This window comes from Artibeus jamaicensis, unplaced genomic scaffold (genome assembly GCF_021234435.1).
Source record: "Artibeus jamaicensis isolate MK-2021 breed Jamaican fruit bat unplaced genomic scaffold, CSHL_Jam_final contig_1715, whole genome shotgun sequence".
NCBI lineage: Eukaryota > Metazoa > Chordata > Mammalia > Chiroptera > Phyllostomidae > Artibeus > Artibeus jamaicensis.
In genome coordinates, this window is record NW_026521335.1 from 895,382 (window position 1) to 910,989 (window position 15,608).

Below are 15,608 nucleotides of genomic sequence, written 5' to 3' on the forward strand. Positions count from 1 at the left end.
TCACAAGTCTGCTCACTGTTCCAATGCTAATAAATGTTACAGCCAAGAATCAAAAGTCACTTTTCCCATGGTGTGAATTTTTCCTTAAGAGCTCAACTCTTGCCCTTTAAACGATCTACAGATTCAGCTGAGCTACGACTCCCAATATTCAGGATTATGGTCATCCACTACAAAAAGATAAAAACTTTCACAGACTCTAGACCCTCTCAAAGTTGGACATCCCAGAGACCTGATCAGTGAGGAAAGACGGCTTGTAGGTGCCATCAGCGGATGTGTTGCCAGTTCCTCGCAAAGACTTCATGTGAGAAACTGCCATGCGTAAGATGGTTAGCTTGTCTGGTTTTCGAGCCAGGGCACTACAGGTAGGTACCATGTCTGACAGTTCTGTGATGTAGGCTGTCATCTTGTTCCGTCGCCGTCGTTCAATTTCACTATGATTTTCCCTGCACAGAGAAAGAGAGGACAAGTCCCATCCAGAAGGTCACATCTGAATATTTGGAAGCACAGAGAGTGATATGGATACCAAGCTGCTGAAAAAATGTGGTGTTCAGATTCAGAGATGCTTAAGTCTCAGAAGTTAGAGTGAGGTTTGCCAACATTCTCATGCACAGCAAGCATGGAATAGAAACTAGCAAGGCAGACAGAGAATAAGCAGATACCAGCAGTTCTATCTCCTGAAAACTTCACCTTCTATGTAAATTACCACTCCCTCAGAACAAAAAATGTTTTTAAGAAAGGACAGATTTTCTAACTGATTTTAGTCACTTAAGTTCCTAAGAAACAAATAATCTCAGCTTTACTGACTCCATGTTTACTAATTCTATCGTTTAAAGGCTGAAAACATAAAATGACTAATTATTTCCAACACAAGTATATTGCTCAACAGCTGATACAAGAATTGATGATATAGTATAAATACTGTTGATCTACAAAATAGTGTATATTCTAAGCTCCCCTCTTATTTTCGACACTAGAAAACAATTAAAAGATTCTGAAGTTTTATTTGTCCCTCTTATGCATGAAGTCCTACTTTCTTTATCTTGATATGGTGCCAGGACACTGAGCTCAAGAGCATGTGATATACCACCTATTAGAGGTCCTCATAGAGACCCCAGTTTGGGAAAAAGGGAATGGGAGAGGAGTGAAGTAGGGAGGGCGATGAAAAGGCCTGAAAACAGACATTTTGTATTTCATCAGGGTAAGCAGATCACATCTCCAATACTGACATCCTCAAAATCAAAACAGAATGATATCACTGTTGAAAATAATAATCCGGTACTTTCAAACTAGATTTTTGAAAAGCCCAGTAACTCCTCAGTGTCATCCACAGGGATCCCTCAAAGAAAGACCCAAACAGCACAGTGCGTTTCTGCTACCTGGGCAACTTTATTTTTTTATTTACTTCTATTACCATGTAAGGATTCTATTTGAACAAAAGTTCTTTGTCAAAATAAAAAGAAAAATAATACTAATTTAACATAAATCCCTTTTTTATGAGAAGAGCAAACTAAGGTCAAGCAATCTGAGTTTTCCAAGGGCTGCCTTCACACTCAATGAATGCAATGCTCTTCCCACCACACCAGGCCACATCAGTTTTCTGGAGAGTGAAAGAGTCAGTAGGAGTTGAAATGGCAGCAAAATAAGCTCGTGACCCAGCTGAAAGAGATAATGACAGAGAAGGGGAGTTGGGGGGAGTAGTAAATGGACATTGATGTCAATGAGGTATCTCCTACTGAGTCATCCCAAATCAGAGACCAGAAAAAGAGAGAAAAGGTCTCACCACAGAGGTCCATATGTAGTTATTTTGTCTAAGAAACATTAAAATTCTGCTCTAGTAACAACAGATTTCTGACCCTGAAGTCCAGAAGGCTGATCTTTTAAACAGCCACATCAAGGCTGCTGAAACCAAAAAGATTCAATCATCAAAGCAACACCAGTACTGCTGTGACACAGTAATCTGTGCTGTGAGTTTACACATGGAAATAAGGATGAGCTTCCTAGAGGGGTGTGAAATAAAGGCTGAGGCCTAAAGGTCATGAACTAATTGCAAACACAGGCATATCTATTAATATTTCTGATAAAAGAGTCTTTCCCTGCGAAAGGACCAATTGGCACAGCAACATTGTTCCTAAAAACTTTTTGTTCTGTGAAGCTTAGTGCCAAGATAAAGAGAAAACTATACAAGTAATTTTTTAAATTCCTAAGTAAAGTTCCCTCAATGCGTCACCACTCATTTTCTGATGGGGGAAGCCAAAATTCCTTCTACACACAAACTTCTAAAAAATCTTGTCCCCTCTTGCCACAGATAAGGAAAAATGCAAACAGAAAGGGGAAGAAAAGAGCAGAGTACGAAAAGAAATACAAACGCAGCATTATCTGCTTCATCATGCTAAAAGATACTGTTCTCCTACCTGGCGAGTCTCTCTTTATCCGCAGAACTCTGCTCATCATCCGACCTAAAAACAGAATTAATGAACTAAGCTAAAATTTAAATAAAAATAAAAAAGGAAGGAAGTGAAGAAGGGAGGAAGGTAAGGAGGAAGGAGAAAAAACAGGAAAAGAAATAGAACAAAACAGATTTAGAGAACAGGGAAAATAGAAATATGGACAGGAACCTTGCCCAAAACTCTACAAAGCCACCTGTATGGATAAAGAAAAAGTAACGAGAAAAAAGCCAACACAAAAGAAAGGCCAGTGTTTATTATAAATTAACATACTCTGAACACAGAAAGCATTTTGCCAGTCAATCTCTATAAAAATCAAGAATATACACAGATTGAACAAGATTATTCTCACACACTGCTCCCAATCTGTAAAGAAAATGATATCCAAAGAATCAAAGAGGAACTCCTGATAAGAATGTCAAACAAGTGATCACAAATACAATCTCTATAACACACAGGCATGCACACATGTACTCACAGACAGAGTAGCCAATCAGGTTTTACTGGAAAATTATATGGGTCAAACTAAAAGCTAGGTTTCTGGCATTTCTCCTATAGTTGATTCGATCCTAAAGCAGTATCCAGTAGCGACTCTCCCGCTAGAAGGGGCTGCAAAGGGTTGCCACTGAGTTTCTCTGGATAACTGAAATACTGTAAGGATTGGTGGCAACTAAAGAAACACCAAGGTGTTGGTAGGCCAGTGTATCATTAATCAATCCCATTTTAAATATACATGAGGTCTGTCCAGAAAAAGTCCAGCCATTGTTGATATAATGTTTTGCACGTTAATCTGCTGCCAAGGAGACTAGACTGGAATGCACATGCATGAACAATGACGACCTCACTGTACTAGCCAGTGGGGGTGGTAGAGGCCCTTGAATGAACGTATACTGTGTGGCTGTCACATTCAAAATGACTGAGCAAGTAGAACAGCAAATCTGCATCAAATTTTACATTAAGCTTGAACACTTCTCCATGGAAACTATTGGGATGATTCAGAGGGCCGCTGCTATGGGCAACTAGTGATTGGCAGCTTCATCACGACAACACACCCTCTCATGCACCACATGTCTTGTGCAGAGTTTTGGGGGAAAACATCAAATCGCCCAGGTGATTTAGTCACCTTACAGTCCAGATTTGATGCCCTATGACTTCTGGTTTTCTCCAAAACTAAAATCACTTCTGAAAGGGAAGAGATTTCAGACCATTGCTCAGATTCAGGAAAATACGATAGGGAGGGCAGCTGATGGCAATTGGGAGAACTGTAAGGTTCCAAGGTGCCCACTTTGAAGGGGACTGAGGTATCACTGTCCTATATACAATGTTTCTTCTATCTTCTTCAATAAATGTCTTTATTTTTCATACTACATTGCTGGATACCTTCTGGACACCTTCTGGACAGACCTCACGTATCTAAAAATAGATTAAGAAATCTCAAAAAATGTCTAAGTAAAGTATGACATTTTAACAGGCTACCAAAAATGATAAGCACAATGATTTTATCAATATATGACAAAATTTTTATGAAACAGCCAGCAATTAAAAGGAGACCTGAAATAATGTAGTAACTATGAGAACTTTTAAATGTGAAAATTTACATACACTATGAGTAGAAAAAGAGAACTGAGTGATATTTAATGTGTCATGTTTATTGGTCATTACAGTTCCTTAATAAACTACAAATCACTTTTTTAAAGTTGAGAAAAATCTATGCATTTTTAGCTTTAGAAGACCCTCTACTGAACTCCAAAGGAAGATGTGTGAGATGAACTAGGTTAACAAATCTTATCTTAAAAGAATAAGTTGTGTTGTCTAAAAGTTAAAATATCTAAAATTCCTGTCACTACTGCCTCCTCCTACTTCAGATCCATAATTCCTTACCCACTCTAATATTTCTGAATGAAATATATAAATATTTACTTTAAGTAAGGCAAATAAGATTAAAATAGTTCAGATCATGTTTTCACAGCTTTCTGGAATTTCAGTAAAGAGAATGTGAATGTATACCACCACTACCATTTGATGGTCTGACTGCTAATGCAGCTAAAAAAACTATTTCCCAAATATCTATGATTAGCTTCTCGTTTTAGAGATGATTCTCATCCTGAAGTGTTTACAAGTATCTACTTCGATAAACACATTCTTCAAAAACCTCTTAAATTCACTCCTCTCCTATTTCCATTGCCACTCTACCATAGCCCTCATGATTATTATTTCAATAGCCTCCTTGCTACCTCCCTGACTTTTGTGCTTCAATCCTATATACTGTTACTACAGAAAAATCCCATCTGCATTTTGTATAGTATCCTCTCATTCAAAGCTTATGACAGCACCTTCCTGCTGCAGAGAAGGTTTTAACTACTCTGACTGGTACTTCTTAGGCGTGTACATCAGTGGTTCTCAAAGTGTGGTCCCCAAAACAGCAGCATCAGCAATAAATACATACTAAGTGCACAGTTAAGCACTGGATTTTTAATGATTCATTTTTCTGAAGTAGCTGAAAACTCCATTTTTAAAAAACAATTTACTATTTAATAATATACAGAATAAACTTTCTAAAAATAAAACCAACATCTAAGTTGAAAAGGATTTACTGTTTAATGAAAAGCAAAGTATTTCCCATCTTGATGGCTAATTTAAACAAATTTATTTCAATCTAAACTCATCTTCACAAAAACTGTTTCTCTACTGCCATTTTCAGAAGAATAAAACCTTTTTATTTTGTAGATCCACTTAATAATAAATTCAGCCAAGAAATCTATATTGTTTGTGTTCCTGTGGACACCCAGCAAACACACTGCACAGCTACCTATTATATACATTAGAAAAAAACAATTCTGTGTGTAATACATCATTAGTTTGAAACCATGTTACCTGAACATAAATAGTAATTATCATAATACTAAGTTTGCCAGCTTTTAGAACAGAAAAGAAACTAGACAAAGAAATTATCTCTCATTGAAATACAATTAAAACTCAGTATGCTTGAATTGCCTGGTCCTAAAACATGAAACAAGATGTCCTACTATATTACCTGGCAAACCGCTCCTTATCATTAGACATCTGATCATCATCACACCTGAAAGAGAAAAAAAGTCAAGCATTATACTTGTTATGTCCATTTCACTCTGAAATGAAAATGAGAAAGGGTTAAAAATATTCAACAGGAAAAAAGCCAACAGAAAAGCACCACAAATCCAGAAATAATAACAGCATTCCATAAGACTAAATATCCATGGTAAGTTCTCAAGTTTCTGACATCTCCTGTACTCTTACTTATCAGACACCTCACTCCACCACCCCCCAAAAATGATGATCTTATGAGGATACAGCTGACTGCCCTGTTAGCACCTCTAAGGTTTGGGATAGTTGTTTTTTTGTAATTATGGCAAAAACATGTAATATAAAACTTACCATCTTAACCATTTTTAAATGTAGTTAAGTAGTGCTAACTATACTCACACTGTTGTGCAAAAGACCTCTTGAACTTTCTCAACTTTATCTGAAACTATACCCACTGAACACTATCTTTCCGTTACAATCCCCCACACTGCTGCCTGCTCCTAACAACCATCATTTGACTTTGTTCCGCTATTTTTGACTTTTAGCTACCTTATGTAAGTAGAATCATACACTACAGCTGACAGTTCTCCGATTAGTGGTATTGAACAGCTTTTCATTTGCTTTTTGCCCATCTATATATCTTCTTTGTAAAAATGTCCATTCAAGTCCTTTGCCCATTTTTTAATTGTTTATTTTGTGGCTGTTGCGCCATTGTAGTTATAATCTAAGTAGTGTCTGCATTGCAGAGTATCAACCACTTGACAAATAAAGGAGCCTTATTTTTTAAAGTACCTTTTATTGATTATGCTATTACAGTTGTCTGTTTTTTTCCTCCCCTTTTCCCCCCTCTGCCCTGTACCCCCTGCCGTCCAGCATTCCCCCACCCTTAGTTCATGTCCATGGGTTGTACATGTAAGTTTTTTGGCTTCTCCATTTCCTATACCCTTCTTAACCTTCCCCTGTCTATTTTGTACCTACCATTTATGCTTCTTATTCCCTGTACCTTTTCCTCCCATTCTATGCCTCCACATCCCAACTGATAACCCTCCATGTGATCCCCATTTCTGTGATTCTGTTCCTGTTCTAGTTGGTTGCTTAGTTTATTTTTGTTTTTTAGGTTCACTTGTTGATAGTTGTGAATTTGTTGTCATTTAATTGTTGATAGTTTTGATCTTCCTTTTCTTAGATAAGTCCCATTAACATTTCATATAAGGACTTCATGATGATGAACTCTAAAGGAGCCCTATTTTTTAAGAAACTACTTTATTACGTGAGTGCCCAGTTTTGATTTATTTATTAGTTTATTAACTAAATTTTAAAAGGTGATATATTTTATTGCAAAATTTTTAAACAGTTCAATATTATAAGCAGTGAAAACACATCTCTTTTTTACCTCAGACCTTTAAAACTCTTCTCCTTAAACAATAGTTTCCTGCTTATTGAGTATCCTTCCAATATTCATGTGTGTTTAAATGTGTATGTACATATACACATACTCATAATATCCTGTTTGTTTTTACACAGACAATGCTCATATTATAAATTGTTTGCCACTGTTTAGTTTTATAATGCTTAGTTCTGTCAGTGACATCTTTTTTTAAAGTAATGTTTAAAGTTAACCCTTGTGTTGCTACTCACTAGTTGCTGAACACTTCAGATATTCTTGAAAACAACAGCAATGACTTGACCACCTCATAGAAATATTTGCAAAATATTGGAGAAAATAATCCTACAGTTCTTAAGATAATGAGTATCAACAAGAAGTTTTCATTTCTGGAAAAGATAGCCTTTTTAAAAATGTTTTACTGGGAATTCCTCCAATTGGAAATCCTAAATTATGATGGTAAACACACTTAATGGAATTGCATTGTATATATAAATGAGTCAGAGGTTAAAAACTACTCTTACTTATACCTATCAATTAGCTCTAGGCTTGAGTCACTGCCTTTACTTCTACAACATCTGGCAGTGATGGGATTGAGCTGTGTGGGTCCACTTACATGTGGATTTGTCTTCAATATACAGATGGCCCTCCACATCCCTGGATTTCACATATCTGCAGATTCAACCAACCATGGATTGAAACAGTATTTTAGATTCAAGGTTTGGAATCCACGGATGTGAAAGACTGACAGTATGCATCACTCTGTGCCATTTTTTTGTAGAGACTTTATTTTATTATTATTTTTTTAAATGTATTTTATTGATTATGCCATTACAGTTGTCCCATTTCCCCCCCTTCATTTCCCTCCACCCTGCACACCCCTCCCCCCATTCCCTGCCTTTAGTTTATGTCCATGTGTTGTAAGTTATTTAGCTTCTACATTTCCCATACTATTCTTGCCCTCCCCTGTCTATTTTCTACCTACCATCTATACTACTTATTCTTTGTAGCTTCTCCCCCCTTCTCCTCCTCCCACTCCCCTGTTGCTAACCGTCCTTGTGATCTCCATTTCTATGGTTCTGCTCCTGATCTACCTGTCCACTCAGTTTGCTTTTGTTTTAGGTGTGATGGTTAATAACTGAGTTTGCTGTACTTTCACTGTTCATTTTTTAAAATATTTTTCTTAGATAAGTCCCTTTAACATTTCATATAATAAGGGCTTGGTGATGATGAACTCCTTGAACTTGACCTTACCTGAGAAGCACTTTATCTGTCCTTCCATTCTAAATGAAAGTTTTGCTGGATAGAGCAACCCTGGATGTAGGTCCTTGCCTTTCATAACTTGGAATACTTCTTTCCAGCCCCTTCTTGCCTGGAAGGCCTCTTTTGAGAAATCAGCTGACAGTCTGATGGGAACTCCTTTGTAGGTGACTGTCCCCTTTATCTCTTGCTGCTTCTAGGATTCTCTCCTTCATTTTAATCTTGGCTAATGTAATGATGATGAGCCTTAATGTGTTCCTCTTTGGGCCCACCTTCTTTGGGACTCTCTGAGATTCCTGGACTTCCTGGAAGTCTATTTCCTTGGCCAGATTGGGGAAGTTCTCCTTTATTATTTGTTCAAATAAGGTTTCCACTTGTTGCTCTTCCTCTTCCCCTTCTGGTACCCCTATAATTCGGATGTTGGAATGTTTAAAGATGTCCTGGAGGTTCCTACGCCTCTCCTCATTTTTTTGAATTCTTGTTTCTTCATTCTTTTCTGGTTGGATGTTTCTTTCTTCCTTCTGGTTCACTCCATTGATTTGAGTCCTAGTTTCCTTTCCATCACTATTGGTTGGTTCCCTGTGCCTTTTGCTTCATTTCACTTAGTGTAGCCTTCATTTTTTTATCTAATTTGCGACTAAAATCAACCAGTTGATTTTGAGCAACGACCAAGATGCTCTGTGAGCATCCTGATCACCAGTGTTTTGAACTGTGCATCTGATTAGTTGGCTATCTCTTGGTAACTTAGAAGCATTGGCTCTGGGGCTTTGAGTTGTTCTTCTGCTTGAGCCATAATGTTTCGTTCTGTTCCAGCCTGTTATGTATGAGGGGCAAAAGCTTAGGTGTTCACTGGAGTGGGTCAACCCAGTCACTGGGTTGTAACTGGGGGCGGGGCCAGAGAGAGAGCTATGGCATTTGATCAGCTCTCTCTTGGATTTCAGCTGTCTCTGGTATTTTGGTCCCCTCTGCCGCTTCCCATAAGCAAATTGGGCCCTTCTGGTGCTGGTTCCCGGGTAGGTGGGCTTGTGTATGTTCTAGGACCCTGTGGCTCTCTCCAACAAACTCTCCTCTGAGGCTGGGGGCCTGTCCCAGCACCTCAACCCCCGAAAGTTTTTCCAACTGGTGCCTTTAGGCTTTATTTCCTGATGCTGGGACCCTGCATTGCGTGGTCTCACTGTCCGTTTTTTCACCTGGTTTATCTGCCCATGAGTGTGTGACCGCTGTCAGCTAGCCACCTTGCACCCTCACTGGGTCTGCCCCTTTGCCACTACACGCCTGGGATCTGCCAACCACCACCTTCGTGGCTGGGTTGGTCCAGCAGCCAACTGCTTTTCTTTGCTGCGACCCCTCTCTGCTGGCGGCTGGCTCCACCCCTCTTACTGGTCTGGATGAATGGTTCGTTGTTGTTGGACTTTGGTACAATTAAATTTTCTGTCTGTTTTGGTTGTGTTTTGTTTCTAAATCTTTGTTGTCCCTAAATTTGGTTGTGTGAGGAGGTACAGTATTTCCACCTATGCCTCCATCTTGGCCGGAGTTCCGCTCTGTGCCACTTTATGTAAGGAACTCATAGCATCTGTGAATTTTAGTATCCATGGAGGAGTCCTGGAACTAACCCCTTGTGGATACCAAGGGATGGCTTAAGTTTGAGGGAAATAAAAAATTATATGAGGGCCCTGGCTATGGCTCAGTTAGTTGGAGCATCATTCTGTACATCAAAAAGCTGAAAGTTAGATCCCCTGTCAGGGCACATACCTTAGATTTCACGTTTAATCCCTCATCTGGGTGCGAATGGAAGTCAACCGATTGATGTTTCTCTCCCACATCTCTCTTTCTCAAATCAATAAGCATATCCTCAGGTGAGGATTTTTTAAAAAGTCACACAAGAATTTTCGACTGCTTGGAGGTCACTGCCCCCAATGCCCATGTTGTTCCAAGGATCACCTGTATATGCAAATCTAATTAGGTTCATTTGTGCCCTGGCTGGTGTGGTACACATACCACCCTGCAAACAGAACGACTGCAGGTTCAATTCCCAGTGAGGGCACACTCCTGGGTTGTGGCTAGGTCCCCAGCTAGGGGCATGCAAGAGGCAACTAATCAATGTTTCTCTTATAACATTGATGTTTTTCTCCCTCCCTTCCCCTCTCTCTGGAAATGAATAGAACTTTTTAAAAATAAATAAATAAAATAAAAGGTTCATTTGTCCTTTCCCCAGCCATTAAGAGAAAAAAAAAAACTGTCACACTTCATCTTACCAAGTGGATAGGTATGCCTGAGACATGTATTACAAAATTTCTTTATTTGACCACTGATACAATTTTTTAACAATTAGAATTTTCTGGTCTGGTCTTGAGTGAAAGTCTTATGGGCACTGTATCTGCAAAGCAACACTGAATCTCTTTGGTGCAGGCTACCTTTTTTTTTATCCTCACCTGAAGGTATCTCAATTAATTTGAGAGAGAGAGGAAGGCAGACAGAGAGGAAGGCAGAGTGAGAAACATAGATGTGAGAGAGAAACACTGATCACTTAATTCACATATGCAACCTGACCAGGGATTAAACCTTCAACCTGGGTATGTGCCCTGACTGGGAATCCAACCCACAATTTTTTGGTGCACAGGAGGATGCTCTAATCAAATGAGCCACCTGGGTAGGGCTGGTGCGTGCTAATTTTTAAAGTTGTAACTTATTACCTTTTGTTTATATATTTTCTTATATTCTCCAGACGACATCTATAAAATAATGACATTTAAGAATGTCAAGGCTCTGAAACTCTACTGACAATGTCAGAACACCTGGTATCTAGAATAGTGCTTCTCAATACATGAACATACAGGTTGGGCAAAAGTAGGTTTACAGATGTGAGTATGTGAAACACAGATACTTGTATCATTATTTATTGATTGATTATTATATTATTTCTATTATTATTAACCCACTTTTTTTTTAAATATTTTATTTATTTACTAGAGGAGGCCCCCCGAGCTACACCGCAGGGCCCTATTAACCCACTTTTGCCCACTCCTGTATTTTCAACTTCGGGGAAAATGTGCAGATTGCGGTCAAGGTTTCATCCTTCCTTTGACTTTTATTGCTTTCCTTATTTAAAAACAAAGCCAAGTAATGGGTCTCTGCAAGAATAAGTATTTCCCATCTCTGAAAGAACTCCATCAATATATTAAAAGTCCATTTTCCTTGCTCCAAAAGAGTCATCACTCAAAAAGTACAAATTCCAACTCCTATTTTGTAGAAGTCAAGGGGTATCAGAGGATGACCCACCAATGAATTGCACATCCCAGCATCTACTCCCATGTGTAGGCCCCTCCCACATTGACTCAGACTTAGACATATGACTTGCTTTGACCAATGGAACATCAGCATATGTGAGTACAGAACAGAGGCTTATAGGCATTTACTTATCAAAAGGTATAATAAATCCCACAATCCAAAGGATTAGAATGTACCCTCTGGATTGTAGCCATCACTATGTAAGGAAACTCAACCTGATCTCTTGGCCTCCTTAAGAATAAAAATCCACAAGAAAGAGATATCCAGCCCTGTCAGCTGAGTCTAGTTGCTAGCTTATCAACTAGCTAAATGAAGTCTTATAAATGAGTCTAGGAAAGATCAGCAGAATAACTATCCACCCAGCCAATCCAAAGAATCCTGAGAAATAAGAAATCTTTGTTTTTAAGCCAACACCCAGCAATAGATAACTGACAAGGATGGTCTGGTAAATTCTCTGCTCTCCCCTCAAAGAGCTCCTTCCTCTGCAGCCATTAACAAAATGTCTGAAAACTTTATGGGTACGGTATCATAGAAAAGTTTAGTTTTAGGATGACGCATGGCCATAAACCTAAAGATGAAAATATTACAAGTCAGAAATATAAAGATCATGAACTAATATTTAACATCAGAAATTTACAGAAAGTTTTTCAAAATCTTACCTCAAATATTTACTATTCCCTTCTCCATCATCATCAAAATCCAACCTGGGGAAAACAACAATAAATAGTGTAAGCCTACAGATAATACAGAACATTAAGAAATTAAAATTGCTCAGCCCATAAGCTACTTGAACACCCGCCCAAATGGAAGAAAGAGAGGAAGTAGACAGAAGTCAAACAGAGCTATGTTACCTCTTCCTGTTCTATCAAACTGGACAAAGAAATTGGACAATCAAAAAGAAGAGTACTTATGGCTACCTTACATTTTCTCAGGATGGCAATTAACCTTTGGCAAAGTTTTCATCAGAGTACAATCTCTACAAAAGGAGTAGGAATCCACTTTAAAAATTAATATGAATAATTAAGTTCCATTTTTCTTTTCTATAATCTACTCTGTGTTACCAGCTCTCTCAAACATCTTTCAAAACACTGTCATTTACATAAGAGAGTGATTTAAGACCTCAGTAGACTGTTAAATACTGCTTTTTCCCTTAATTTTTCTAATAAACATGTAACCTATGCCACATTCAAGACATTGTGCTATGAGGTGAAAACAAGAGACTTGCCTTCAAGGAACTTTTTGTATATACAAAAACAAATATAAAACAAGTGAGAATGGGAAAGTGCTGTGTGAGGAGCATAATCAATATGCTATTGCTGTTCAAGAAAGCAGAGGTGACTTTCATTTCAGGGAAGATTATTGGTAACAAGGTAAACCAATCTATTAACCTCTGCACTCTACTAAACTTAAACATTACTCACATTACCATCTTAACCCAGTGATCTATTGGCATCTATACTAGTGTGACACATGATATTATGGAGCAATATATTAGGTCTGTGCAGAAGGCACCCAGCTACATAATATAAAAAATAAAGACATTTACTGAAGAAGATACATGAATTTTCTAACTTGGTAAGCTGCTCTATTCCTGGATCTGTAGCTAGAGAGAGCAGGCTTTGGGTGGGGAACTGTTTTTAGTCTGTTCCCCTTCATGTTGCCAGGTTGCTGACTTTTTCAGCCCGGTGTCTAGGATAAATGAGGCAAAAAGAAAACCCAGGGGGACTCATCACCATGTCATTGCTCAAGTATCGTGGTCCGTAGCTCATCTACATTCTCTTCACCTTTTAGAGTACTCTTACACTTGTTTTATGCATAATGTTCACATTTAGTTGTATTTAGCAGGATGAATATGGAAAAGTATATCTATTCCATTGTCCCATAAGCAGAAAGAAGTAGGAGGTCTTTCTAGAAGGTATCCAAACATATAATATGAAAAACAGAGACATTTACTGAAGAAGATACAACATACCAGAAATACTGTACATAGGACAATGACACCTCAGACCCCTTCAAAGCAGGCACCTTGGGACCTCACACAGTTCTCCAAATTGCCATCAGCTGCCTTCTTTGTCGTATTTTCCTGAATCTCATCAATGGTCTGAAATCTCTTCCCTTTCAGAAGTGGTTTTAGTTTTGGGAAAAACCAGAAGTTGCAGGTGCCAAATCTGGACTGTAAAGGGGCTGAGACACCTGGGCGATTTGATGTTTTCCCCCAAAACTCTGCACAAGACATGTGATACATGAGAGGACATGTTGTTGTGATGAAGCTGCCAATCACCAGTTGCCCTTAGCTGCAGCCCTCAGAATCATCCCAGTAGTTTCCATAGGGGAATATTCAAGCTTAATGTAAAATTTGATGCAGATTTGCTGTTCTACTTGCTCAGTCATTTTGAATGTGATGGCCACACAGTATACGTTCATTCAAGGGCATCTACCAACCCCACTGGCTAGTACAGTGAGGTCGTCACTGTTCATGCATGTGCATTCCAGTCTAGTCTCCTTGGCAGCCAGATTAACATGCACACAATTCTTATTATATTAACAATGGCTGCACTTTCTCCAGACAGATCTCATATAATAACCCTTCTTTTCATACTGTTCCATATTCTATGTATATATAATTTTTAATAGTTACATAAAGAGATTACTTAATTCCTATTTTGGGACATTTAAGTTGTCCTTAAAGATTTTGCTGTTATATGTTATGCTCAATTAATATGTTTATGCATAATTTTTTTCTCTTTCAAGTTATTTCTTTAGGATAGATTCTTAGAAATGTAGTTTTTGGGTAGATCTTGAGAGGTGTTTAGGGACTACAGGGAGGAAGAGGAACAAACACTTTCAAGACTGATGCTGTATACATATACTTGAACAGCCATAATGCTTTTTAAGAAAGTGGATTCTAAAGCTGATCTCCCAAGGTTCATATCACAGATTGTCCATTTACTTTAGAATCCTGAGTAAGTTACTTATTCACCCTAAGTCTCAGAAAATAAGTTAAATGTGTAAATCCCTTAAAGGCACAGTAAGTCTTAATATGTTACTCATGTTACCACCTTAACCCAGGGATCACTCTTGCATTACTACTGATGTGATAAAACTTAAAAGTCTGGCTACAGTATTAACTACAAAATTTTTTTAAAAGAAAGAAAAAAGGAAAATTTAATATCAAAAACTAGATTAAAATAGTACCCATGCTTCCATGCCTGTCTAAAGCAATCTCCTTTCTAAAGTCTTTCCCAATTTTTACCAACCAACTCTAGTATTCCCTTACCATGAAACACAGAGCACTGTACTTGTTCCTTTGTTAGGAAACCTGGCATATTCTATCTTGTATTATATTTATATATATAGTGATAATGCCTGTCAGAACATAAGCAACTTAAAGACAAAGACTGTGTCTTACTTATCTTCATATCCCACTAGCAATCAGCACAATGCCTTACACTAATCAGGCATTTCATAAATACTTTTGGAAGTGAATGGCTTCTGCATTCCAAATCAAGCAACATATCAATAACTTAGGGAAGAAATATTCTTAGAGTTCAGCACTCTCTAAATTCATAAAAGTAGCCCTGGCTGGTAGCTCAGTGAATCAAGCACCAATCAACAAAGCAAAGGGTTGCCAGTTCGATTCCCAGGCATGGCACATGCCTGGGTTGTAGGCCAGGTTCCCAGAGGTGGTGTGTGAGAAGCAACCACACATTGATTGTTCTCTCTCTCTCTTTCTCCCTCCCTTCCCCTCTGTCTAAAAATAAATAAATAAATAAATAAATAAATAAATAAAATCTTTAAAAAATAAATAAATAAATTCTTAAAAGTAAAAAGCCTGCCCTGACTGGTGTGGTTCATTTGATTGGGCGCTGTCCCACAAAGCAAAAGGTCAGCAGTTCCCATCCCAGTCAGGGCACATGCCTAGGTTGTGGGTTCAGTCTCCCTGGTGAGAGGCACCAATCAATGTTTCTTTCCCTCACTTTCTCCCTCCCTTCCCATCTGTCTAAAAATAATTAAAATCTTTTTGAAAAAAGAAAAGAAACTTAGACAAAAACACAATTCTAGCCGTGGCTGAGTAGCTCAGTTGGTTAGAGTATCAATCTGATATACCAAGGACACAGGCTCAATTCCAGGTCAGGGCACACACAACAATCAACCAATGAATGCATAAA

General features: G+C 38.2%; 1 protein-coding gene across 1 annotated transcript in view; it reads right to left on the reverse strand.

The window, feature by feature from the left end:
* Positions 1-15,608, reverse strand: part of ARNT (aryl hydrocarbon receptor nuclear translocator) — a 58,800-nt gene that overhangs the window by 23,595 nt on the left and 19,597 nt on the right. The window contains exons 3-6 of the mRNA XM_037125804.2: positions 12,099-12,143; positions 5,479-5,523; positions 2,412-2,456; positions 230-443 (exon numbers count right to left, since the gene is read on the reverse strand). Of these exons, the coding sequence (XP_036981699.1) occupies positions 230-443; positions 2,412-2,456; positions 5,479-5,523; positions 12,099-12,143 (349 nt within the window). The remainder of the gene's footprint in view (positions 1-229; positions 444-2,411; positions 2,457-5,478; positions 5,524-12,098; positions 12,144-15,608) is intronic.